This window comes from Scardinius erythrophthalmus, assembly GCF_964197995.2.
Source record: "Scardinius erythrophthalmus genome assembly, chromosome: 3".
In the NCBI taxonomy this organism is placed as follows: domain Eukaryota; kingdom Metazoa; phylum Chordata; class Actinopteri; order Cypriniformes; family Leuciscidae; genus Scardinius; species Scardinius erythrophthalmus.
Window position 1 is genome coordinate 17,890,116 of NC_138223.1, and position 27,024 is coordinate 17,917,139.

The 27,024-nt window shown below is 37.5% G+C and overlaps 2 protein-coding genes across 3 annotated transcripts in view; one reads left to right on the plus strand and one right to left on the minus strand.

Moving 5' to 3' along the window:
• Positions 1-1,486: 1,486 nt before the first annotated feature.
• On the plus strand, positions 1,487-14,029 carry haspin (histone H3 associated protein kinase). 2 transcript variants are annotated; one of them, XM_081360571.1, is made up of 18 exons: positions 1,487-1,650; positions 2,335-2,513; positions 2,627-2,731; positions 3,851-4,021; positions 4,110-4,197; positions 4,318-4,916; positions 5,192-5,984; positions 6,737-6,911; positions 7,142-7,302; positions 9,113-9,298; positions 9,516-9,601; positions 9,690-9,752; positions 9,946-10,037; positions 10,120-10,199; positions 11,744-11,832; positions 11,934-12,076; positions 12,872-12,974; positions 13,077-14,029. In XM_081360571.1, the coding sequence occupies exons 2-18, from the start codon at positions 2,347-2,349 to the stop codon at positions 13,279-13,281; spliced, it is 3,306 nt and encodes a 1,101-aa protein (XP_081216697.1). In that variant the 5' UTR covers positions 1,487-1,650; positions 2,335-2,346; the 3' UTR covers positions 13,282-14,029. The 2 variants fall into 2 exon arrangements, with proteins under 2 accessions (XP_081216697.1, XP_081216698.1); XM_081360572.1 differs by having other exon boundaries at positions 1,523-1,650; positions 2,463-2,513; positions 13,077-13,461.
• fam184b (family with sequence similarity 184 member B) overlaps positions 13,401-27,024 on the minus strand; it is a 36,048-nt gene continuing 22,424 nt past the window's right edge. Inside the window, exons 7-19 of the mRNA XM_081360570.1 lie at positions 26,790-26,885; positions 23,757-23,936; positions 23,345-23,451; positions 22,087-22,204; positions 21,838-22,020; positions 21,299-21,515; positions 19,352-19,482; positions 19,096-19,259; positions 16,721-16,885; positions 15,863-15,971; positions 15,679-15,783; positions 15,294-15,550; positions 13,401-14,058 (exon numbers count right to left, since the gene is read on the minus strand). Of these exons, the coding sequence (XP_081216696.1) occupies positions 13,968-14,058; positions 15,294-15,550; positions 15,679-15,783; positions 15,863-15,971; positions 16,721-16,885; positions 19,096-19,259; positions 19,352-19,482; positions 21,299-21,515; positions 21,838-22,020; positions 22,087-22,204; positions 23,345-23,451; positions 23,757-23,936; positions 26,790-26,885 (1,923 nt within the window). The 3' untranslated portion in view covers positions 13,401-13,967. The remainder of the gene's footprint in view (positions 14,059-15,293; positions 15,551-15,678; positions 15,784-15,862; positions 15,972-16,720; positions 16,886-19,095; positions 19,260-19,351; positions 19,483-21,298; positions 21,516-21,837; positions 22,021-22,086; positions 22,205-23,344; positions 23,452-23,756; positions 23,937-26,789; positions 26,886-27,024) is intronic.

The window sequence follows — 27,024 nt, forward strand, 5'->3', positions numbered from 1 at the left end:
GAATTCTATCCAACACTTGATGGCTGCTCTGTCAAGTTTTCGTCGTCAGTTAGGAACCTGGGTGTGCTCTTTCATTTGAAAGCCACTTTTCTACCATCTGTAAAACCGCATTCTTCCATCTTAAAAATATATCTAAATTACGACATATGTTTTCAATGAAAAATGCGGAAAAGTTAGTTCATGCGTTCATGACATCAAGGCTAGATTATTGTAATGCTCTACTGGGTGGTTGCCCTGCACGCTTAATAAACAAAGTCCAGCTGGTCCAAAACACAACGAGTTCTTACCAGAACCAGGAAGTATGACCATATTAGTCCAGTTCTGTCAACACTGCATTGGCTCCCTATTAAACATCATACAAATTATAAAATATTACTGATTACTTACAAAGCACTAAATGGTTTAGCTCCCCAGTACTTGAGCCAGCTCTTAACGCATTATAGTCCTTCACGTTTATTGCGATCTCAAAATTCTGGGCAGTTGATAATACCTAGAATATCATACTCCTTTTTCTATTTGAAAAGAGGGGAAAACATCATCCTGCACTAACATAAATTAGAAAGCTTTTTAAAGGTCCCATATTGTACACCTTTCTGAAGTTTTATTTTAGGTTTTGATTTCCTTAAGAATATATAGTTGCGATATAAGTACCAAAAACCATCTCAATATATTTGTACAGCTCCTTTCTCAGGAGCTCTACCAAGAACAGGTAGATTTTGGCCTGTCTACTTAATATTCATGAGCCTTTCTTCTGATTGGCCTCTTGTTTTGAGTGACCCACCATTGGTGGGGGTGGTGACTGAAGGCGGTGACTGAGTAGTTCTGACATCACATTTATACAGAAGTCACAATGGCTGTTCAATTTGTCTGTGGATAGACTGTTTTGAAACTTATATGGTAGTTTCATAGCCCCTAGACCTCTGTTATCGAAAAAATCCAGGAAATTTCAGTTTTGACAATATGGGACCTTTAAACTAGCTATGCATGACCACATTAACTAGAATTTATCACGCTCCATTGTATTTATAGTGGTAAATTTTGACTAACTTATTGTAGAATTTATAATATGTTATCAACCAACTTTGCATGTGTCATGGACCATTTTGCAAAAGACCATTTTGTAAAAATAAATAAATAAACCTCACGAGGGAGCATGAGACAACTCTGTTGAAACAACTGTCAAAATATATGGTTTGAAATTGCAACGATTGTTTTGAAAAAGTTCCAATTATTCATTTAATTTCATAACTTGTGATATAATATGAAGTAGGAATGAGAGTAGTGTCTGTCGTCTCAGCAACTAGTTGTACATCGTCCTCAGAAATGAGTAGGGTCTTTCTTGTGTCCTTCCTTCAGTTTTACAAAACACTAGGCTATTCACAAGCAAAGAAAAATTGGGTGTCGTAAACCGATCTGGCGCAACAGCTGCCATTGTACACTAGGTGGCGGGCATGTTCCAAAGGAGTGAGCGGCCATTAAACACGAAGAAGATGAAAACCCAATCAGCGACTCTTCTCAGTTTGAATGCGAGCGGTTTATTATCATGGTGTTTGGTACTGTTCATTGTTTCTGTAATCGAAGACTTTTTATTTTTTTATTATAAAGTTAAGTAGTCTCGAGAAGGGATCTGCATGTCGATAACACATCAAGGTAAATTCATTTGTCAAAATAACGCTTTTCATTTTGAAAATATGCGCATTGGTTTCCTGTAAGTTATAACGTTAACGTTACTGGTTTGTCCGTGTAACGTTATTCAGTCGATTTTGTGTTAGTTTTAGTGTTTTCGAGAATCAAGAACAGTGACAGTTTTCATGTTTATTGTCTAACGTTACTTGTTTTGGTTGTTAGCGTTTCTTTTTTTTTAATATTATTTTTTTAAATATTAGTTTACAAACTATGTCAGGAGATTTTTGGAATAATAAATAAGCAGATTCATAAACATTTATCTAGGAAATGTACAATACAAATAAATATAAAACATCTCTTGTAGTCAGTCAAATAATGCTACTTACATTTTTATTGACATTAAGAGATGTTAAATCATCTCCATCTGTAAAGTTTATTGTCCAGTAACATCAAAAATACAAGATGCAAATACAGATTTTTTAGAGGTTGTGGACTGGGAAACTTAAACATTATTAATGAAGTGTTACAAATGAAACACTTTGTTGTCTTCACAAGAATACGCTCATTAGCATAGCAAAGGGGTTTCATTTAAAACCATGACCTTGCCCTTGCCATCATTTGCTCTACTGTTTGAGTTACAGGTTCAAAAAAGAGTTATGTTGCTTCTACATTCTTATATAATAATAATATTTGAATTCCACACTGTAGTAAAGATCCAAGATGAATGCAAGAGGAAAAAATGGGCCGGTGTTTATTAAGACATACAGTAAACGAATGCGAAAGGTGGAGCCTTGGTTTTCCCCTGACCTGAAGAAAGCAGCTTTCTCTTTTTCAAGCACTGCTTCATCAGATCAGTCCATAACAGAGGCCACACAGCCTAAAAAACGGTAAAACATGCTCACCCACTTTTCATTGCCATTTTATCGTAGGTTTGACTTTTTTTTTAATAGTCAAGCTGTTATATTCCATGCCAGTTTATCATTCCTTTCTCTGTTCTAAGGAAAAGAAGAGACACAGCCTCTCGCCCTGCTAAGAGCAAAGCCATGACTGCCATAAAGGAGAACATGAGTAATGAGGAAAACTATGCACCAACCTCACCATTCAGGTCAGGACTGTGACAAAATGCCACACCAGAACACATATTTTACTCGCGTTGCACGGAACAAATTAAATGTCCTCACAGAGAATGTTATTTGACTGCAAAGTTTTGTCAACTTCTAGCCTGGTTAAAACCAGGCCATTCTCAGTAGTAACTGAGATATGGTCTGGCAAAGCTCCTTTAATAACTCATTTCCAAAGGGGCGTCACCAACGGACGTCGCTCAAATGCCTCTGGGCGCAATTGGATAGACCTAAAACTCCTAAAACCAATCAGAGATCGTCATGTGTAAAGCCATATGCTGTGTCCCAATTCGCCTATGTTACACTCTATTTTTTTACAGTCTATGGTTACACTACGCCATATGTACTCTTTTTGTGAAGAAAATGTATTTACTTTTGAATGTGTAGCAAAAAAGTAGGCAACTTTGGGACATACTACTTCGTCATCTTTATCGGACGGATCTGTCGCGTGCATCCCGTCATGTAAACTGCCCTGTCAATCATCTTGTCACAGTTAAAATCCTCTATTAAATCTAATTTAATTTCCTACCGTTTCAGAGAGAAATGTAGTAACACGTTCATCTGCCTGTGGGTCTTTAATGGAGACTGTCCTCATGTGTTTGCAATTTGAATATAATAATGCATTTAAAAGTTGGTGTGCTTCACCAACGGACGTCGCTCAAATGCCTCTGGATAGGCTAGACCTAAAACCAATCAGAGCGATCGTCATGTGTAAAGCCCGCCTCAACGTTTCTGATTGGTGCCTTGATTTCTCGCCATGGGGAAATGGACTTGAATGAGCTTTTTAACAGACTTACTTGCAGAGCAAATCTAAATTTGCCGGAAGTTGTCTGGGTTTTCCCAGGCTAGTCAACTTCCAATGATGTTTAATGAATAAGGCTAACATTAAAGAACTGCAAAATTCCATTATTTATTTATTCATATTTATTCATATTTATTTATTTATTCAATATTATTCATATTTATTTGTACCTTTTTTGAAACCTAGTTAATGTTCCTTGAATTTTACCCCTAATCTTATTTGACTTATTTTGAAGATTCTAAAACCCATTAAAAATGGACCGAACAGTAATCTTTTCCTTCACTGTTCTGTATGGCTGCAGAAAGAAGACAAATGCAAAACCAGTAAGGACTACAGCTGTGAGAAAGACTCGAACAAAAAACAAGGCTAAAATATATAAACAATTAATACTCAGCAACAGCAGTGAAAATGATGATGAGTCCTTTACGACGAAGAAAGTCCATGCAAAAACGTCTGCTGATGAATGTGCTGGGTAAGTTTTATTATACATTTTGTAAAAAATCTGAACGTCGTAACTGTTGCTTGAGTCCGTATGAGTGAAATACTTTGTATCTCTGTAGTTCCAAGAAAGTGTTAGACCCTCCCCATTTGGGCAGGTTTGTCACACGTCGCAAAAGACCAGCACCACCCATCCAAACTAAGAAAATTGTAAGTAACAGTATTTATTGTTATTGTTGTTTTTTGTGTGTGTAACATGAGAAAATGTTGATGGATTGTCATTGTCAAAATCAGTGTTCTTACTTCTCCCCTTCCTCTCTTTTCACCTAGTCTGTTGTTCTTCACCGCACGCTAAATTCCTCAGATGATTTCCTCCCTTTGCTCTCCCAAAAGAAGCGCAAGAAGCCGTCCTACATGGAACACCACGACTCAAATAACCATGCTGCTAACAAGGACCGCAAACGCACGCAGAACCGTGCGGCTCTGGTTGAGGTCTCTTTCAATGATAGCGATGACCAGCAGCTTCCAAGTAAACGTCCCCTGCTGTCCAGCACCCCATCACTGGTCTGCAGAAAGCTCCAAAACTTACCAGAGCCCTCCATCAGTGAGATCTCCTCCCTCAGCTTTGATGAACTTCACCAACCTACTGAAAACAACAACAGCGCTCCTAGTTTGAAGAATGTTAAAGAGTGTGACCACACCCCACGAGAGAAGACAAGGCAGCAGCTCCCAAACCCAGACATCTCTTCTGGAGAGAGAGCGGAGGGTGAAGAGGATGCAGTTGTGGAAGAGAGAGCTGGGAATGGAGAGAGGGATCAGAGAAAAGAAGGATCTGACGCGGAGGCCATGTCTGCACAGGCGAGCAGAGGTTTTGGATGCGTGTTAACACTGTCACATCTAGAATCCTTAACAGAGGACCTGATTGAGAGGTGAGTAATGGCTGCTAATTAACAGAGAGAAAAGAAAAACCTATTGGTGATTTATGAATGTTACTACATTACTAGTCAAAAGTTTTGAAACAATTGAGTTTGTTTCTCAGCAATTGGTTATGTAACATTAAGCTGTCCCTAGTAATAGTAATAATAACCTAATAATAAAGAATGAGTTGGTGTGTTCAAACCTTCGACTGCTAGTGTATGTAAAAATTGGCACGTTTTTATTCAAGTAAATTCAATTCATTTTTTGTCTGTTTATGTTGATATAGATGTCGCACAGGGGATGTAGCCTTAGCACTCAAAAGAATAGATGTCTCAGACCAGCTGTCGGCGCAAAGCTGCAGCAGGAAACAGGAAGAGAAGATTGCCTCAAACTGTTTGGAGTCCTCCGTGGCAACTAGACAAAACAGCCAAAACTATGTAACTGCAGCATCCAGCTGCTCTTCACTATCCAAACTGTCCCTCTATATCTCCTCCTCTAAGTCTCTTAACGCTTCTTCTTCAACTGAAGCAATCTGCTCAAATCTGTCCCTACTTGACCGTCTAAAAGCTGAATGTCTGTTATCTTCCCTCACTGTCTGCATTCCCCGTCTTGACTTGGTTGCGGATCCTTTTGTCCACCAGAGGGCAACAAAAGCTCCCTGCGCTGACTCGCCATACACACTCCCCATCATTCGCAGGGAAATTGCCACCTCTCCACCTTTTAAGGGGACAGGGAATGATATCCAAAACAGTCCAATAAATCACAGGACTCCCAGTAATGCTGAAGCGGTTGTTCGACACTTGTCCGCATCATTCCAACCACCTCCAGTCTCTCCACCTGCCTCTGCATCTCAGAGCAAAACACGACCGCCTGCTGTGCCTAAAGAACGCACAGGTGCTGGTACTGGGACCGGTCGTAAAGTTTGTGTGAGTGGACTGAACGTCAGCCGCTGGTCAAAGAGGGTTACTGGAGAGTTCAATGAAAAACGGAGGAAAAAGGAAGGACGAACAAAGGCTGTGTCAGGAGACTACAGTTCTGGGTGCAGCATGTTATCTGCTGGAGCAGACACTTATGCAGCGGTCAGTTATCATGGTCAAGAATACATTCATGCGCTTATTATTTTGCTATAATATTTACTTTTACAATATTCATTTTCTCACATTCTTTGAGAAGTAATTAGAACTATTTATGTATCATTGTCTTTTACTGGAATGTAGTTCACAGCAATCCACTTTACAATTGAGTTATTTTTTCATTTACTCATAATATAATTCGATTTGGAATTGCTTATTTCAAATCTTTATTACAAAATGTATGCATGGACAAGAAGAATTTATTTTTGGTATTCACTTTATTTATTCATAATGATTTAGTTATTTCATAAATATATTAATCACACTAAATTAACATGTTAAACCTACAGACCCATATTTAGTTTGTAACCGTATTTTTATGCAATTATTTGTCAACTTAATCTTATGTCTCTATCTTATTTTATGAATATTTATGGGCATTATTATTATTATAATACAATAAGCTAAATTTATTTATTTATCCCAGACCAATCAAGAAAAATGCTCTACCTCTTTGAGATTCAGTGTTTTTATTAGTATGTAGAATGTAAAGTCACCCCTACACCACGGGGTGTGTGTTTACGGCTCCTTTGGATATCTTCAGTTTGCATTTAGTAAATGAAATCTAAAGGTATTTTGACTTTCAATTCTGCAGGGTGTTATTTTTCAGGGGGAAGGAAACTGCCATTGTTTTGCAGAAACAATTAATTGTAACCAAAAGTTTCAGCTCCTTGTCTTTTTTCTGTGCGTTCATGCAGGAAACAACATGTGGCTGGCTGCAGGGCACCAGTGGGATTGGTCTGGCTGTGACGCCTATCAGAATGTCGCAAATGAATCTCTCCTCCATCCTGGCCAACTTCACTCCTGACACACTCACGACACACTCCTGGGGACGACTAAAGGCAGCACTGTCCCTACATAAGAAGAAAACTGGTATGTGTTTACAGCAGACCAGATAAAGCCAGTAGACAAATAAAAGGTCTTTGATTCATATTCCAAACTGCCCAAAGTTCGCATAATTGAGAACGGTACATGATGGTTGACTTTTAGTGCCAAATTTGTTCTGTTACCTCTCCCTTTAAAAAAAACTTGAAAGCATGTAAAATGGCCTTAAGTTCTTGTCACCTTTCCTAAAATGTTATGTATAAATGTGTGTACTGCAGCATTTCCGACCCCACGGCGCTTGGTACAGTCTCATCTGAAGTCCCCAGGCTCTGGTTTTCCAGCTGACACCACCAGTCTAGACCTGTTTGCATCCCCTCTCTTCACACCATCCAGAGTCACACCTTTACGCATGCTCCGGTCCACCATGAACTCCCCCATGGTAAAGACACTCCTTAACTCTAGTGAACAGTTAGGCTATGTAAATAAAGGTCTCCTTTAATTCAAGAAACTGTATCCGTAATAAATACACAGTTTGCGTGGTTTATTCATATTTCAGAAATGCTGAAATAATTCGATTTCTTTTAGTTTTGCATTTGTCTCAAAAGAGAGTTGTGTTTGGTTCATAATGCATAGTTTTCCACTGTGGAAGCTTGTTTCCACCATGGAATAAAGAGAAAAAAAGTCAGTCACCTTTTTAATTTTTTTATTCTGTGGCAGAAACAAGCTTCCATACTCAACCTCTTTTGAACCAATTTTTTAAAATTATTTTTGTTTAATTTTTCTGTCTACGATGTGTATACATTTACACACACAGAATGGATTTTGTTAATGTAATTGCGTGCTTGTGTATGTTAAAGGATTAGTTCACTTCAAAATGAAAATTGTCATTTACTCACCCTCAAGTTGTTTCAAACCTGTATGAATTTCTTTCTTCTGTTGAACGCAAAAGAAGATATTTTGAAGAATGTCGGTAACCAAACAGTTGATGGGCCCCATTGACCTCCATAGTATTTTTTTTCCTATGGAAGGCAATGGGGTCCATCAACTGTCTGGTTACCGACATTCTTCAAAATATCTTCTTTTGTGTCCAGCAGAAGAAAGAAATTCATACAGGTTTGAAACAACTTGAGGGTGAGTGTTACAAGTCCTTTAAGTGTTACAAGTACAGGGTGGGCCATTTATATGGATACACCGCAATAACATGGGAATGGTTGGTGATATTAAAGTCCTGTTTGTGGCACATTAGTATTATATGTGAGGGGGCAAACTCCTCAAGATGGGTGGTGACCATGGTGGCCATTTAGAAGTCGGCCATCTTGGATACAACTTTTGTTTTTTCAATAGGAAGAGGGCCATGTGACACATCAAACTTATTGGTAATGTCACAAGAAAAACAATGGTGTGCTTGGTTTCAACGTAACTTTATTCGTTCATGAGTTATTTACAAGTTTCTGACCACTTATAAAATGTGTTCAATGTGCTGCCCATTGTGTTGGATTGTCAATGCAACCCTGTTCTCCCACTCTTCACACACTGATAGCAACACCGCAGGAGAAATGCCAGCACAGGCATCCAGTATCCGTAGTTTCAGGTGCTGCACATCTCGTATCTTCACACCATAGACAATTGCCTTCAGATGACCCCAAAGATAAAAGTCTAAGGGGGTCAGATCGGGAGACCTTGGGGGCCATTCAGTGTGTGAAGAGTGGGAGAACAGGGTTGCATTGACAATCCAACACAATGGGCAGCACATTGAACACATTTTATAAGTGGTCAGAAACTTGTAAATAACTCATGAACGAATAAAGTTACGTTGAAACCAAGCACACCATTGTTTTTCTTGTGACATTACCAATAAGTTTGATGTGTCACATGGCCCTCTTCCTATTGAAAAAACAAAAGTTGTATCCAAGATGGCCGACTTCTAAATGGCCACCATGGTCACCACCCATCTTGAGGAGTTTGCCCCCTCACATATACTAATGTGCCACAAACAGGACTTTAATATCACCAACCATTCCCATGTTATTACGGTGTATCCATATAAATGGCCCACCCTGTATAATAGAATAATGTATGTTCTACTCTACAATATAATAAAATTGTTAATGCTTTTTTTTTTCAGTTACTTTCTCAGATAATTTATGTCTCTTTATTCCAGTTATTTCTCTGTTACAGCTAATCTCTATGATTACTATAATCTCTGTGTCTCTTTTCTCCCAATTTTTTACTCTGCCTTTGTGTTCCAGACTTCATATGATGAGGATATCAGCGATGCAGAAAAAGTGTATCAGGAATGTCAGCAGAACGGCCCAATTTCCTTTAGTGACTGTATCCCTCCAGCTCGCATGAAGCACTGTAACAAAATTGGCGAAGGGACATTTGGAGAGGTCTTCTCAACTATAAACGATTCCAATGAGACCGTCGCTCTCAAAGTATGTGCTCAATTTATCCATATACAAGTTCATTGTAGAAGCATACTATTTACTGTCTTACACATCACAGGGTGACTTAATGCAAACACATAATATTTAAAATACATTTTGAATTTATATGTATATCTATATATGTAAATAGACATTTAGTCACTGATTTGTAAGCAGAATTATCCTTAAACATACAAAAATGACTGTTTAAATGTAATTTCTATAGATCATCCCAGTAGAAGGCAGTCAGCAGGTCAACGGTGAACACCAGAAAACATTTTGTGAAATCCTCCATGAAATCATCATTTCCAAGTAGGATCTCTGGCATATCTCAACAAATATGTTATACATTTGAATGAATGGTGTGTAAATATTCAACACATCTTCAATGTTCCTACAGAGAGCTGAGCAGCCTTAACCTAAAGGAGATTAACAAGACAGATGGTTTCATTGGGCTCAACAAGTATGCTTCTAATTTAAAAAAAATTAATACAATTTTTATAGCTTATATAAGTGTAAAATGAGGTGATTGGAAGTTTGCATGTTATATTTCTAAGAATGCACACAAAGAAGTTTTTTTTTTTTTTTTTTTTTTTGAAAGAAATAGTTTTTCTATAATTTTGCCTTTTTTGGTGAACGATGTGTTTACTTTTTAGTTTACATTGTGTCCGTGGAAGTTATCCTGAAGCTCTGCTCAAAGCCTGGGACAAGTTTGACCGTCAGAAGGGATCAGAGAATGACAGACCTGGTAAGCTAAATGTGTAAACAATTTATGTCTTTAAGTAGTTTTATATTTAATGATCATTAATGTATTGCTTCTGTTGGCACAGATTTCTTTGATGATGAGCAGCTGTTTTTAATCCTGGAGTTTGAGTTTGGAGGGAGTGATCTAGAGAACATTAATGGAAAGGTACTCGCGCACAGGTTTCCATATTTATACAGGTTTGTCTATTCCAGGTATACTATAAAGCCTGAAGTCCACTGAACACCTTTGGGGTGAATTCAGGCTCCTTCACTTTAGTGACTGACCTCGCTGATGCTTTTGTCATTATATGGTTTAAAGGAACACTCCACCGTTTTTTGAAATACTTATTCACCTTCTTTCCTACATTTAGATAGGTGGGCAAATGCATTTTTGTCTCAGTGCATGTATTGTTTTATTTTGACAGGGTTGGCGCTAGCTTAGCTTAGCATAGTGAATGGAATCCTTTGTTGCCAGCTAGCATGTCCTGAGTAAAAGTGATATGATAAATAAAAAACCCCACCTAATTACTTATTGTGGCCTGCGTATTCACAACGAGTACAAATAGCGATGCAGATTAACACTTGGTCGATTTCCTATGCAGATATTGACTTGGGACTATATTAGGGGGAAGCACAGGTGAAGCACTGCTACTTGGGCGCAGAGATATCATGGCCAAGTAGCAGTGCTTTGCCTGTGCTTCCCCCTAATATAGTCCTTAATATACAAGTCAATATCTGCCTAGGAAATCGCCTAGTGTTAATCTGCATTGCTATTTGTACTTGTTGTGAATACGCAGGCCACAAGAAGTAATTCGTTTTTATTTTTTTATTTATCACTTTTACTCAGGACATGCTAGCTGGCAACAAAGGATTCCATTCATTATGCTAAGCTAAGCTAGCGCCGACCCTGTCAAACTAAAACAATGCATGCACTGAGACAAAAATGCATTTGCCCACCTATCTAAATGTAGGAAAGGTTAATAAGCCCCATTTCAAAAAACGGTGGAGTGTTCCTTTAACATGAATTGATTTGAGTTATTTCACCAAAAAATTACATTCTGTTACTCCTATAACTTGCTTTAATTTTCGAAACACAAATGAAGATATTTTTAATAAAACCATTGAAAGTTCATTCCACCAAAAGTTCAAAAAGGATAATAAAAGTGAATAGTTTAATTTAATTTAAACCAAATCTTTTGAAGAGACACACTAACTTTTGATCAATGCACATATGCAGAGCACATCAAATATGGTAAACTGAATCTTAACTTTATTTGCTTAAGGCACAAGAACAAACCTCATTGGTTCTCGCACATCAGTAAAGCATAGTTCCTTTTACCATATTTGATGTGTAAAGTCTTCATGTCTCTTCAGAGGACTTGCATTAAACCGTTTGTTTAATTTGGATTTAGTTTTCAATATCTTTATGATCTTTGTGTTCAAAAAAGGTTTTGGTGGACTGGCATAAATCTCAGGTTTCATTTAAAAAAAAAAAATCTTTAATTTGTGTTTTGAAGAACAACAAAAATCTTACGGTTTGGAATGGCACAAGGATGAGTAAATGATAACAATTTTCATTTTTGGGTGAACTATCCCTTTAAGAATTCCTGTGATATCTAAACCTGTTAATTAGAAGTGATTGTCCATATACTTTAAGCTATATTGCATCATTATGACAACTTAAAAGTTTGTTTGTGTGTACCATTGCAGCTAACTTCCATGGCCCAGGCCAAGAGTGTTCTTCATCAAGTCACCGCAGCTTTGGCTGTAGCTGAGCAAGCCCTGTGCTTTGAACACAGGTAACAAGTTTGAAGCTGAAATTTAAATGTAGATGCATACACATTTCTGTATATGCTGTCAGTGTAAGCTGATGTTAGTGGTGTGTGTGCTGATGTTTCAGAGATCTTCATTGGGGGAACATCCTGGTGAAGAATGTTAAGCACAAGCACAATGAGTTCATTCTGAACGGAACAGCGCATTCCATAGAGACTCGAGGGGTTCATGTCAATATTATTGACTACTCACTCTCACGCCTGGAGATCGGTCAGTCCAATGCAGAACTTTCTATAACTCCTTTTGGCACAAATATTTTTCAGTCTCATAAATGTAGTTTTTAAGGTGATAAAGTTGCAAATCCCACGTTTATTAACTACTATCCAACATTCAATTCATTTAGCATGTATCCCCCTAGCCTTACTCTTAAAATGGTGACTTCAGAGGCCTTCCTTGATCTTCTCAACTGCAACTCATCTAACAATTAAAATCATACATTATGTTGAGATTCAATGAACAGTTTGAATCTTAAATGAGTCTTTAACTTATTTTAAATTTTATTTTTATAAATGTTGTTGATTTGCATTTGTAAAGCTAAACCATCCCAACCATTCCAAGAAAAATGATCAAAATAAACTTACATTTCCCATAAATTAACTACAAATCAATATTTGGTCTCTAACTAGCTAGCCATTAGACAAATTTGACAATTTCATAACCAGCTTTGTACTGTTACAATGTTGGTACTGCTAGTATATTTAAATGAACAATATGTACTTTTTCTTCATGTTACCTGCATGCCGGACTTTTGCCGACAAATAAACAATGTCTTGGTGACTGTAACATGGAGAGAGAGTACACATTTGTAGGATTATCCATGAACGTACTACGGTCATTGTAACAATACAAAGCTGGTTGAAAATGTATGATTGTATCCTTTAAGAGAGTTTTATTTAGTCAAAATTAGCAACTTTTACTCTTGGTACAAGAGTTGAAAATGTAGTAAAACTGATACATGTGAATTGGAAAATGTTCTAAATGCTTTTACACTTTTCTCTCTCTCAGATGGACTGACGGTGTCATGCGATATCTCTTCTGATGAAGAGTTGTTTATGGGACAGGGAGATTACCAGTTTGAAGTCTACCGCCTAATGAAGAAAGAAAACAAGTGTGTGCTTCAGCCTCAGACAGATATATATTTCAAATTCTTTCATTCTAAATGAAGGATTGATGATTCTCATTGTTCTTTTTTTCATTCTCTGTTTCTCAGTAACTGCTGGTCCATGTATAATCCCCATTCCAATGTGTTGTGGCTGCACTATCTGGCCGATAAGCTTTTGAGTATGAACTACAAGAACAAAGCCAAGTCCAACCAGCAAAGGACACTGAAGAGCGCCCTCAAATCTCTCCAGTCGGAGATCCTGAATTATCCGTCAGCTACAGAAGCTCTTATGAACTGCACATTCTTTCAGTGAAACTTTGTTTTAATTAACACAATATATAGACCTGTATATTTAGATTTACCAGTCCAGGGCAAGTAAAATGTTCTATAAAAAGGATATTAAAAATCAAATAAAGAAAATGGGCTATCATGCAATTTAAAAAATAAAAATATGTAATTTATTGATACTCATTAATTATCTTGAGATGGTTAGAGTTTTGGCATAGTATGGCAAAACCAGTTATTCTTGCATTCTCTTTTTTGTTTAAGAAAAGTCTCAACATTCCACACCATATTTCCAGCAATCCAAACTTGGCAGTTCATTTTATTAATTAATAGAGGTCCATGTAGAATTTGGTGCAGAACTGTTCAGTTCTTTGTTTTTTGTTTTTTTGACCTTGTATAATCATCCTTATGTTGGGAGAGACCACACGTGAAGCGTCAATGGAGGAAGCCTCTACACAGGAACATTCTCTTCTTTCAGCTCTTTGATATGTCCACTCATTCTATGACCTTAGTGTCCTGTTGTCCTTCTTCGTTTATGACCGAATGCATAATCTCTTTATTTTTGTAACAATTTAAGACATTGGGTCTGTGTGCTGCATTGAAAAGCTTATTTGGTGTTAGCTTGCAGTTGAGTGTAATTATGCAGAAAAGGAGACTTTGGTGATCCTGTTCTCAATATGTTGGGACAGATACAGCCAAATGTTCAGTAGGACCTCAAAAAGAGAAATATTTGGTGAACCACTCCTGTTTTTGAGGGTCTTGTCCATCAGGCCCCGTTTCAATAACCCTCTGCTCAGCAGGAGTCCTGAAACACAAGCACAAGATTAGAACCAGAAATGTAGATATGACATCTTGGGAGACAAAAGAAGACTTTTTAATACTGAACCAGGAAAAGGTTGTTTATGTCCATGGACTTTTTTTCTCTTTTCATTAAGACTAGGTTATAATGTATGCACCTAATTTTTTAACTTAAAGAGTATTTGGTAACACTTTACAATAAGGTTAATGTATTAACTAACAATGCAACACATTTGTTACTGCTTATTCTAAAAATACAACAGTTGATGTCAGCTCAGGTCCATTAAATAACTGGATTTTAATTATATATTTGTAAATGTTGAAATTAACATGATCTGAGATTAATCATTTCTTTACTAGTATTTTTTAATGTAAGTTAATGTCAACTAATGGAGCCTTATTGTAACGTGTCACCAAGTATTCTTTAGTGTCTGCTGTTGTTTACTGCACGTTTGCCAATATGCTGTAATTAGAAATTCCATACTTTTGTTTTTTAATGGTTGGTAAGTTCACTTTTTTACTGTGGAAAAGTTCAATGCTGCTACTTGCACTGTACAAAAGGCTTACAAATTAAATAATAGAGACTTTAAAATAGAAAGTATTTGATTATTTTAGCATTATTTATATGTATAGTCTATAGAGTATAGTTATCTTATAAGTTTTAATTTTAGTGTATGTTTTGGTTACACTGTTTTAGGTAATGCCACATTGTAAGTACTGAGTAATATTAATTAACTACTTACTAAAGAGTTATGGTTAGGGTTTGTTTTAGTTACTTGTAATTATGCATAATCTACTATTACTACTATAGTACATGAAGTAACGTGTAACTACATCACCATTAAATAAAGTGTTACCTAAATTTTAGTAACATTATGTGATTAGCTTTATTTTGATTGACAAAAATGATTTTTATAGTTTTAGTTTGAGTTAATACATCCCAATAACCATTCAAAACCTGTTATTATTGTTATGTCAGACCTGGCAACCCTGAATTACACCTAAAAAATAATTATTTTTAATAATTATTACTTTGGATAAATGAGTCAACATAATTGCATATTATTCATCACATTTATGCATTTGGCATTTTCATGAAACGAAATAGCCATCAATAATTCTCAATAAGAACAAACTTCATATGTTGAGATTTCTATTAATCTACCTCAAAAAGGTTTCTAAAAAGCAAAGGATTCAGGATTGGCTGGTTAGATCCAGGACTGCGGGTATGCGGGAGCTTACCTGATGTGCTGGTTGAAGTTCATTTTAATCTGGGGCTGATGCCGCACCTCTTGTGAAGGTGGGCGGCTGTGTCTGATAGAGGCTCTGTGTTCAGCATGAGGGGAGGTGGGGGTGTGTGTCCTTGTTAGGGGGGTCCCTCGACCGCTCTGTTCCACACTGGGTAATCCACGCTCAATAACTGGTGAGCATTTGGGCTTGGGTGACCCCCCATCGTATGAGCAGAAGTTCGGGATGCTAGTTTCCTCATTCCCTTTTTTCTATATACAGAAGACAGATTGAATCCTGAGCTTCAATAAACATCCTCTCTCAGTTATTATATGATACTTGAATTGTTTTTGGAAATTCAGTGTTGTGTGGGGTTTGGAGCAGTGTGTATGTGTGCTACCTTCATAGTAGGTGTGAGGGTTCCTGCTTGTGTCCTGGAGTCATAAGGCTTCAATATTTCATCACTGCAGAGAGTTGGATGCTGGGATAGCTGGTGGAGATCCTCCTGAAATAGAAAGAGAAATGAAGAGACACAAGAGTATGAGTAGTATCCTGTGTCTCCCATGTGTGCATGCGTGTCTAACCACTAGACTTTTGATGAGTTGGTCTCTCTCGCTTAGCTTGTCCTGTAGTTTAGCAATGGTGTGCAGGTCTTCTACTCTTCTCTTTCCTCTTTCTTCCCTTTCTCTCAACCTACAAACAGAAAATACAAGCACACAAAACAGACATACAAAGATTAAATAAATGCAACATTACTAAATGAAATACATGGCTTGAATACAATTGTGTTTTAGTAAGAAATATCAAAGAAAAAAGATTTTGAGAAAAAAAATCTAAATGGTACAAGAATAATCTCAAAATAGGACTTAGACAAGAATTATTCTACTTTATTCATGCAATATTACATCTTTATTCCTCTCATTTTAAGAATATCCACAAAAATGATGTATTTATTCTCATGTTAAGTTTATACTTAAAATCCTATTTTAGATTTTAATTTGGCGGTAAAACAGTCGTACTTACATAAAGACATAATATGTCTTTATGTGACATTCTAATACTGATAATTTTAATAATTTGAACAGAACCTTGTATTTGTATTAGTACTGTATTTGTACAAGTTATAGCAGCACTTTTTCACATCAGCAATAATGAGTCTGTTATGTGATACAATGTTAGGCGTGGTAAAATATAGTAAAATGTGTTAAATGGATAGGAACTACAATTTTATAGCTAAAATTATTATCAAATTAGCCATTATATTTAATAAATTAGCATTAAAGGGGCAGAGGATGTGTGAAACTTTGACAAACACTCCAATTCTGTAGAAATCTGTAGGAAATCCTAGTCGTGAGCCATCGTCATATATTGTCTTGCTTGGGGTAATTCTGTATGTAAGTGTGGTTTGCGTTTTGCATTATTGATGTGGGAGGAGTAGGTACTCTGTTTCCAGGGCAACTATGCGGGCCTGTAGTCGTGTTTGGGCGGTGCTGAAGTCTGATATTATGGTCTGGATCTCCATTCTGTGCTCTCTCTTCACACTCTCCATGTTATTCCTGTGATCTGACCCATCCGCTTCACCAGCTGCATCTCGTTCCTCTGGGAAACTGCAAGTCAGATACAAATACATCAACATCATACATTTTCTGCTTTGCACGCAGAGCTATATCAGATATTAGATTTACGCTCCCCCAAATATCACCCAAAAATGAAGTTGGTCATTTACGTTCAGGCATCTTTGTTCTATTTAAAATCACTGTTCCACCTAAAACGTGCAGGTGTTTGTGGGTAGAGCAGGTGCTCAGCTGGCAGATCTGCAAACTCTCATAACTGGCTGAGCGTTACTACAGTACATACCCTGCCAACAAACTTTATTTACAAGTCCTTCGAGTTCTGAAAACAGGTTTAAATCCAGGTAATTTAATTCAGCTTCTTTATGCCATCACAAGATGCTTTTGATGCAACAGCCAGTAGTTATTGAATACATTTTAAATGAAATTAATTTAAATAAATTCAACTTGGCATTTAATGAAATAAATCATGTTATTTTAGATAATAACGGGATAACGCATTGAAACTGCCCGGAGCCACTGTGCAAAGCGACGTACACATCAACAAGATCTACGGAATGCACATCTTATCTCTGCCAGTCTTGCCAGGCCAAGTTGTTATTGTTCAGAAAACATTACTTGATGAGGGCATTCATGTTAGTGTTTCCAGGTTTGACACCAGAAGGTTCAAAGGGATAGTCTACCCAACAATGAAAATTCTGTCATTATTTTGTTACATCATAGTTAAAAACCCATAAAACTTTTTTTCATCTTTGAAACACAAGTTAAGATACTTTTAAAGGAGAACTCCGGTCAATTTTAACATTGAGCTCATTTTTTTGTGAATTTGGAGTGCTGTCAATACAGAGAACAACGACAAAAATCGTTGTAAAATGATGTTATTTCAGCCAGCGCACATACCTGTATTTACATCCTGTTTTCGGTCGAAGTCCATAGTAATCGATTGTCGAGTTCGCACGCATAGGTTTAGTTACCTATGATCACGCGCGTGAACTCGACAATCGATTACTATGGACTTCGACCGAAAACAGGAAGAAAATACAGGTATGTGCGCTGGCTGAAATAACATCATTTTTATTCATATCTTTCACATCTACTGCAGTCAGATTCACCCGTGATCACTGAAGGAATCACTCACATTGGCTGTGCACTTGTAATGACACATCAAGGATGTTAAGAGGCTAAAAGCAGGTTTAAAACTTGCCCCATTGAAGTCAACAGGGTGCAAATTTTAAAAAGAGGATAACACGGTGTAGGCAACACCAATTTTTGTTGTTGTTCTCTGTACTGACAGCACTCCAAATTTACAAAAAAATGAGCTCAATGTTAAAATTGACCAGAGTTCTCCTTTAATAAAACCTGAGTGATTTCTGTCCCTCCATTGAATGGCCATTCCACTAATATTTTGATGTTTCAAAAATACATTGTTAAAGAAATCCATTTGAATCGATAGTTTTAATCCAAGTCTTCCGAAGAGACTCAATCGCTTTATATGATGATCAGATTTAATGACGTCAGAACGTAGGCTCACTATTGGCCGACGCTGGTCATGTGTGTGATGACTCAGGAGCTAGCCAATAATGAGCCGTAGAACCCAGAAGCGCTGCACTGTTTACAATACGTCAACAGACATGGAATGGAAGTGGAAGGAAGTGACATGGAAGTGAAGAGATTGTTGAATAAAGTCACTATTTTAAGGGTTTTTTTCACACAAAAAGTATTCTCATCACTTCATAACATTAAGGTTGAACTACTGTAGTCACATGGACTATTTTAACTATGTCTTTAACACCTTTCTGGGCCTTGAAAGCAATGACTGCTGTCTATGGAGGGAACGAAAGCTCTCAGATTTCATCAAAAATATCTTCATTTGTGTTCCAAAGATGAAAGAAGGTCTTACAGGTTTGGAACGACATGAGGGTGAGTAATTTAAATATTCGGGTGAACTATCACTTTAAGGCTTTTATTCATATATGAACATTGATCAACGCACATACATGGTCAACGGAAGATGAACGGAAGTCTTATGAGTTTTTGAAGGACATGAGGGTGAGTAATTGATGACAGAATTTTTATCTTTAGCTGAACTTTGTGAAGAGCTGATTTTCTGTAGTGTAAAATGTATGGAATAGTTCCAAATCCATTTTCAGTGGAAATGGGAATAAATAAGCAGTTCTTCACCCGAATAAGTAGCAATGTGGACAAGATTTTTTGCAGACAGGCAACAATCAGTTCTCATCACTGACCTCTTGTGTTTATGATTGTGGTCATCTTGTTCCTCTCTTTGTGCACTCATTGCACTTATCCGTTCTTTCAGATCTTCGTTCTCTCTCTTTAGCTCCTGAACCTCGCTGCTCTTCTCATCCAGCTGTCTCTCTAGTGACTGTAAGCGGTTTTGCTGCTTCAGATCCTGAGAAGGAGACAGGGAGAGAGAGAAGTGATTCACCCCTTGAGACAGTGTAATGGTATGTGTGTGTTTGTCTGTTTGGATTGTGTGTGTACCTGCTGCAGGGCCATCATTTGTGTGTGTGTGTGTATTTCGTTCTGAAGGTCTTCGATCTGCTGCATGTGTCTCTGGGTGACCTGTCTCACCCACTCTGTGTGCTGCTGGGTCAGCTCTGCCTTCTGCTTGTCTATAACACACACACACACACACACACACACACACACACACACACACACACACACACACACACACACACACACACACACACACACACACACACACACACACACACACACACACACACACACACACACACAGTCGATAGATACATTAGATCAGACATGCTTACAAAGGTGACCGTATGCGCGTCTTTAGTCCTGCTCTACTTTAGGAGTCGTGGCACTAGATGGTGCTGTAGTGCAAAATGCAATGCATGATCATCAATTCATTTTAAGGAATAACATTATTTTTCACACAAACTTTCACATTGCTGTTGTTGTTTACAGGCACATCATTTTCTAATTAACATTCACATATACTCTGGTAAAGTGAGAGTGTAGAGCTATGGGAATATTATCAGCATAATATGAATAAACCTTTTAACAGACCAAGATATCCTGCTTTTCTTTTCTGTCTGCACTTTCCATTTATCATGCTCCATTTTAGTCCTTTAATTAACATTCATTTTCATTTCATGTCCCTAATGATAGCAGATAAGGCTAAAGGATGAGTTAGATTATATCCGTACAAAAAAAAAACACCCTTTGATACAACAAAATGTAAATGAAATGCCACAAGTCAAAAGATTTGCCCTTGCCAAGCATTCAAATTACAAGTTTATCATGGACTGACAAATCTTGACAAAAACTACACTGACAAAATTTACACATATGATAAATGATTGCACATCTGTGCTTTTCTTCATTGATGAGCCATGCTAATTTAATTCTAATATGTTTCTGATTAGCTGTATGTAGTGCAAAATATTCAGTTCAGACTGTCAGTCCAAATATATATATACATATCCGATTGAAATCAGAGGCAACAACAAGTCAGCTGCCTAAGTTTTCGGACGCAGCCTTTGTCATGTTTCCTACCAACGCAGCGTCATTTCCATAGAAACCAATGCAGATATTCCAGAAAACCAAAGGGCAGCATGGACACACAAATCGAATCTGAACAGTTGCGATACACAGTGTGGACGTCAATAATTTTAGATGAAATTCCAATCGGATATACAAATAATCGGATTTGGACTGACAGTCTGAACGTAGCCTGAACGCCGATTTTTCAAGGCAGCATAGATGTATCCTTCACTGCCTTTTATATGCCATAATCCTGTGTTTTCCATTCTCTATTTTGCTGTAGATCATTAAACGGTTACGCTGCCTCAGAAATCTGTCCAAAATCAAATTTAGTGAGGCACCTTCATGCGCAAACGCTGCCTGCAAAGTTATTGCCTGATAAGGCAGAGAGGCAACAAATCCCTGCCAAAGTTTTCGGAAGCAGCCTACATAGCAACTATGTATAATAAAACATTTAAATGACTTAAGATTTTAAACATTTTCAAGACTTTTCTACATCTAGAAATCAAAGTTCTTTTAAAAATCTCTCATACAGTATATCCAAGTTGTCTGTGATAATGAGAACCCTGGTTCTTAAATTAAAATGGCAGGTGTTAAGAGAACATTAAAATAAGAAATACGATTTCAGCTCACATCTAGATTTTTAGCTGTTTTTGCTTATTTTAAACTTTGTTTTGTCTTATTTTAAATAATTTCAAGCCATCTTGCGGCTTGCCCCCTCTGTAGTGTGATAAGTGGGAACCAGCTCCCTGAATAAGAACCAGAACCAGAGCTTTAGGCCAATAGGCACTGTTTTGCTCGATATAAAAAAGATTTTTCTTGTACTTTTGGTGTGATAGACTCTCTCTTAGTAAGTTTTATACCAAATTTTTACTTTGAGGTTTGCAAAAAACATTCTGTATGAGGTGTGATGGTTACCCAGCTGTAGTTTGTGCTGAGTGAGTAAGCGTTGTCTCTCTGACTGAAGCTCTTCATTGGCTTGTGTTTCCAGGGCCTGAAGAGCACGCTGGTGATTTAACCTCTCCACACGCAACAACTCCTCCTCTCGTTCACGCCACCTCCACTTTTCCCTCTCCTCTTCCCTCTCTTCTGTAGCCTTTCCATCCTCCTCATCCTCATCTTCCTCTTTTACCACCTACAGTACACAGATACAAAGACAACACAAAATGAACAACATGAAGAGTTCTTTCCACAGTTGTGTGTGTTCTGTCATAATTCCAACTGTTTTTGTCCACACAATATCAGTCAGTGGGGTCCAACACATCATTGGACCCCATTTACTTTGATTATACAGAAGAAGAAGAAAAAAAACCCTAGGCATTTTTCAAAACATCCTCTTTTGTGTTCCACTGAATGGAAACCCCTTTAACGTAAACCTCTGTTATAATAATGATGATAATTATATTATTAATCATGAGAAATATTTGAATATCCTGACATCACTAGTGTATACGCACCTGTAACTGCTGCCTTATCAGTCTCTCTTTCTCCTGAATGGTGGAGTGAAGCTGAGATCTGAGTGAACTGTTCATATCTCTCGTCTTTTGGATCTCCTGTTTCATTCTTTCCATCTCTCCATTGGCGTAACGTCTCTCTCTCTCTCCTTCCAACTTCTCAGAGAGTGCTCTCCTCTCCTCCAACTACACACAGAGATGGGAAAATAATGATGGATCTGACCGTCTGAGGAAACTAACATTGTGTGTTACCTGTGTCTGCAGTTCTTCTACTCTGTGTTGCCACTGTTGGTTCAGCTTTCTGATCTCTTCTTCTCTTTCTCTCTTCAGTTCCACGATCTGATCAGAGAACTGCTTCTCAAACTGTAGCCTACACACACACACACACACACACACACACACACACACACACACACACACACACACACACACACACACACACACACACACACACACACACACACACACACACACACACACACACACACACACACACACACACACACACACACACACACACACACACACACATTTTGGAGGTCCTTGGCATCAAACAGTTTTAAAAACCACTGATCTGTAGACCGCGCGCTCTGTCTTTTTCTCCTGCTCTCTCTCCCACACACAACGAGACATTGAAGTCATTTTTACCTGGCATTGCTTAAGCGTGAGTGTCTCCACTCACTGACAAGCTTCCCTGACGCCTGTTAACTACGGTAAGTTGTTAAGGTGGGGCAAGGTAAAATAATAGAAGTGATAATGCACCGATTACAACAAAGAATCGCGAGTTTCACAAAACATCATGGGATACAGTTTAAGGGGAAGCTACACAACCATAGACTATGGACTTTTGGAGCAGCTAAACAAGAGGGTATAGAGATACGTGCATATGGCTTCGACTTTTACACACAACGATACAGCCTTTCAAAAGTTTGCGGTCAGTACAATTTTATTTATTTTTTTATGAAATGAATCTTTTATTTAGCAAATATGCATTAAATTGATCAAAAGTGAGAGTAAAGAATTCAGTTTTTTTTTCAGAAAAAAAAATTCAGTTTCATTTGTAAAATAGGCCTATACACGGATAGCGGCAATAATCCTTTCAAATAGCTATAATTTGACGAAGTGTTTTATTGATATCCGATATTCCGCACATTGCGTAGGTAACTATAAAGTTTACTTAGAATATTGTTACAAAGTTGTAGAATTTCTTAGCTTTGATGCTATACGTCACATAGCCTAGGCAATTTGTGCAGAACGATCGATTTTTTGTGTGCAGGTGGTAGGGGGTATCCATCCAAAATGTTACAAAATATAAAATTTTAGCCTTCTGTTAAATTGACTTTTACTGATTGATAGACTTAAAGCGCTGTACAACACTGAGATGCAGTTGCAGAGGTGCAGTTTGCCTTGCGGTGTCTTACATGCTTCAAATTCGTTTGTTTCACATAATAAAAAAGTATCAATTAAATATTTGAATCGACTGAAATGATCTTGTCTTGATCAGACACACCTGATTCTCTCCTCTATACCATGATTGGACTGTTGTAGAATGTCTCTCTCTTGCTGTAGAGCAGAAATCTCTGCCTGTAACACGTCCTTCTGTGCAGCAAACTCCTCCTGTGGGACATATAAAAAGAAAGGAGGACAAGGATAGATGGATTCATGGATGGAAGGATAGATCCATGATTTAAGGAAGAAAAAGAAGTAGGCTGGTTGCTAGGTGAATGTTGATGTCTTTCTTTCCTTTGGGCGGCACAGATCTGCAGAGATCAGCAGAACCTAGTGCTGCCATAGGGGATTTGCAGATCTGTGTGTGCTTGTGAGAATGTGTGATAGAGCTGTGCAGTAATGGAAAGGGACATCACTGACACTCTGTCCTCATGTCAGATGGAAGTGTGTGTTGAGCAAACTGGAGCGAGAACCTGTATTTGCTGCATACTCCTGTGCATGTTTTCCAGTTCTTCTTTCACTCGTACACACTCCAGGCCATATGCCGACTGCTGCTCCACCTCTGCGCACTCTTTCTCTCTCTCTTTTGCCCTTTCCTCCTCCTCTTCTCTTTCTTTCTCCAGCGTTTGAATCACCCCCTCCAATTTCGCCATCTGCAAGCCAAGAAATCTCAGATCAGGAAACATCCGTAAGAACCATATTAGCATGTGGAAATCACTCAGGGGTGAAATAAAATTCATGTGAGCCATACAAAGAAAATCAACTTCAGTTAGAATAGAATAATACAATCTTTATCTAGAGCAACATGAGGTTAAAGGTCTTTCACAAGAGAATAAAATGGGGATTGTTATAGGGTGTATTTCAATCTGACTTCTAGTTCAGTAGTTAGAGTAAATTGGTTTCCCACTACACTCAATTACCAGTAATGTTGTCACAAAAATACATTTATAAAGACTTTTTTTTTCCCCTGTGATTTGTAATTATCTTATACTACCATTAAAAAGTTTGGTGTCCATAAGATGTTCTCTCTTTCTTTTTTTTTAAGAAATATTTTTCTTATTCAGCAAGGATGTATGTAATTAATTGATGTTATAATGTATTTTTATATCAAATAAATGCTGTTCTTTTGACCTTGAAAGGACCCTGAAAACAGTTTCTGTGATAATAAAAAAATAAAGTTAACTGAGCAGCAAATCAGCATATTAGAATGATTTCTGAAGGATCATGTGACACTGAAGACTGGCGTAATGATGCTAAAAATTCAGCTTTGCCATCTCTAGAATAAATTACATTTTAAAATAAATTAAAATAGAAAACAGTTCATTTAAACTGTAAACATATTACACAATATTATTGTTTTTAGTGTATTTTGAACAAATAATCTTGTGGAAATAAAAGACTTCTTTCAAAAATAAAACATAAAAAATGTATTGACCCCAAACTTTTGAACGGTAGTGTACAAAACTAGTGTATTACAGTGAAAAAATCCTACAAATGTATTATATATGAATTGCAGTAGTAGTGTCTAAATGTCTAAGTGTGTAGTAAAAAATGCAAGCCAAGCACATATTTCACTGTACATTGTAAAAGCTACAGCGAAGAAGCCTGATGGCCCGTTCAGGGATCTTGTTGATAAATACCATTACCAACTAAATTTTTATAAGCTCAATAAGGTGTCACAGGAAATTGAGTCATCTGTGTGTAGCATAGGGTTGTGGATTGCAGGTCCAACAAAAGAGAACCGCCAGTTAAACAAGCAATGTTGAAGCGATTCAAACAGTAGGACATAAATTGTTTGAATCACAGCAATGATAAATGCTAGTTCAATTCTAATAAAACAATTGCTCATGAGAATAAATTATTATCACATTAATGTCAGCAATTCAGCAGTACTGTCACACTGTGTGTTCTTCATTCTCAAAGTTTTGCCAAAGTGACAGCATGGTGCACAGCGTGAATCAGATTACCCGCTTTTCAGTCCTGTTAATTTGCACACAAAGTTACCATTTGTGAAATTGCTTTCAGGATTCATAAATCACTTTGCAGGTGCTATTTAATCTGCATTGGTGCCAATGAAGTCTATGGCAGCCGTTGAACCATATGGTAAAATGTTTGGCACACAGATAGAGGACAGTCTGAACATTAACCAAAGCAATTTTGGAGTCTCTAACTCAATCCATCTAGCACCACTAGATCTGGTCCAAATTTACACTTGTGTATCTTTTGAACCGTAAGGGCTAGAAACAAAATATATTTTTTTTCCTGATGATTTAACTGACCCTTCGCAGGGAGTTTTGATTGACAGGCGATCTGACCAATCATAATCCGCCATCCGCCGAATCCGCCATTTTTGTCCGACAAAGTAGTCAGGAGAGTTAGTAGGGGATTTGAACTTGAAAAAGACTGACGTCTTTCCGCGGTTAAGACAACATTCCTTTTTATGTTCATTCATGACTATTTGATGCTATAAATTAACTAGAAGGAAGAGATGATAGGTTCACGAGCAGCTTTAACTGAGGTGCTACAGCGATCTGTCATGACACATTCAAGGGCCACAAAACGGTATTTATTGTTTCAATTTCTTTAAAAAATTACCAAATTTGAAAAGATGAGACTTTGTTTCATATCAAACGTAACCTGCTCTGTCCTGTCTATCAGCGCGTTGTCAGTTTCCTCTCTGCTCCGCGATGTATTTTTCACTGCGTGAGAACATGGTGGACAGCAGAGCGGCTTGTCAGACATCGCAACAGTAACTAAAAGGGGCGGGTCTTTGCGAACGGTCAATTGCACCCTATGATATCATTTCCATAATGAATTTAACGTAAATTTTTTTCCAACAAACCTAGTTTTTAGAACATACCGTCTGTCCGTTTTTCATGAAAATAGAACCAGATCATCTTCAAACCATGCCAACAAAAGCACATGGAATTCTAGTTGATTAGTCAAACTGTGTTTAAATAACTTGCAAACGAATTTTAGGAAGAGAAAACTTTGGCGTGCTCTTCCTAAAATCCATTTGCAAGTTATTGACAAATGGTTTTCTGATATATAGTAGAAACTTTGATGAGGCTTGCTTCTCTGCGACACAGCACTGAAACAACAGTAGGCTATCATTCCCAAGCTATCACTTATGAAGCATACTACTTCGTTATCATAACCCAGTTCCAAGCCTGCTGGCAGAGTAGATGAAGCATTAGATGAAGCCCTCTGCCTTGGGCACTACAAATGTTCTTTTTGTTTTCTCATTTATCATGGTCATGTGGAGTGCTCTGGGCCTCTTAGTCTGTCTCTGTGTATTTAAGCAGAAGGACTGAGCCTGTTCCTTTTGCCTGAGCCTCAAACCACTTTGAAAGAGCTTGAAATGTATATAGTTCAAGTTATTTGCGGTGACCTGATTCATTAGTAGGTCAGCAATGTTATGCAAACATATCTAAGAGTGTTTTGGTTTTTGAGAGGATTAGAAAAGGACAAAAAAATGTTCTGTGTTATTCTTTGTAATAATTCACCTCTGTTTTGGACAGCTGTAGTTGGTTGCGTAGCTCGTCCCTCTCTGTCTCTAAACCCTTTCTCTCTTCTTCTTCGGTTTGCATCTGCTCCTCAGCCTGCACAAACCAACACAATAAAAAACTATTATTTCGTAATTAACAAAAATATCAGATCATGCATCAGATCTTTTAAATACTGCTTTTAGTAGTAACATGTTCTGTTTTAAAGGAGGCAAACAGTCCACATCTTTGTCTA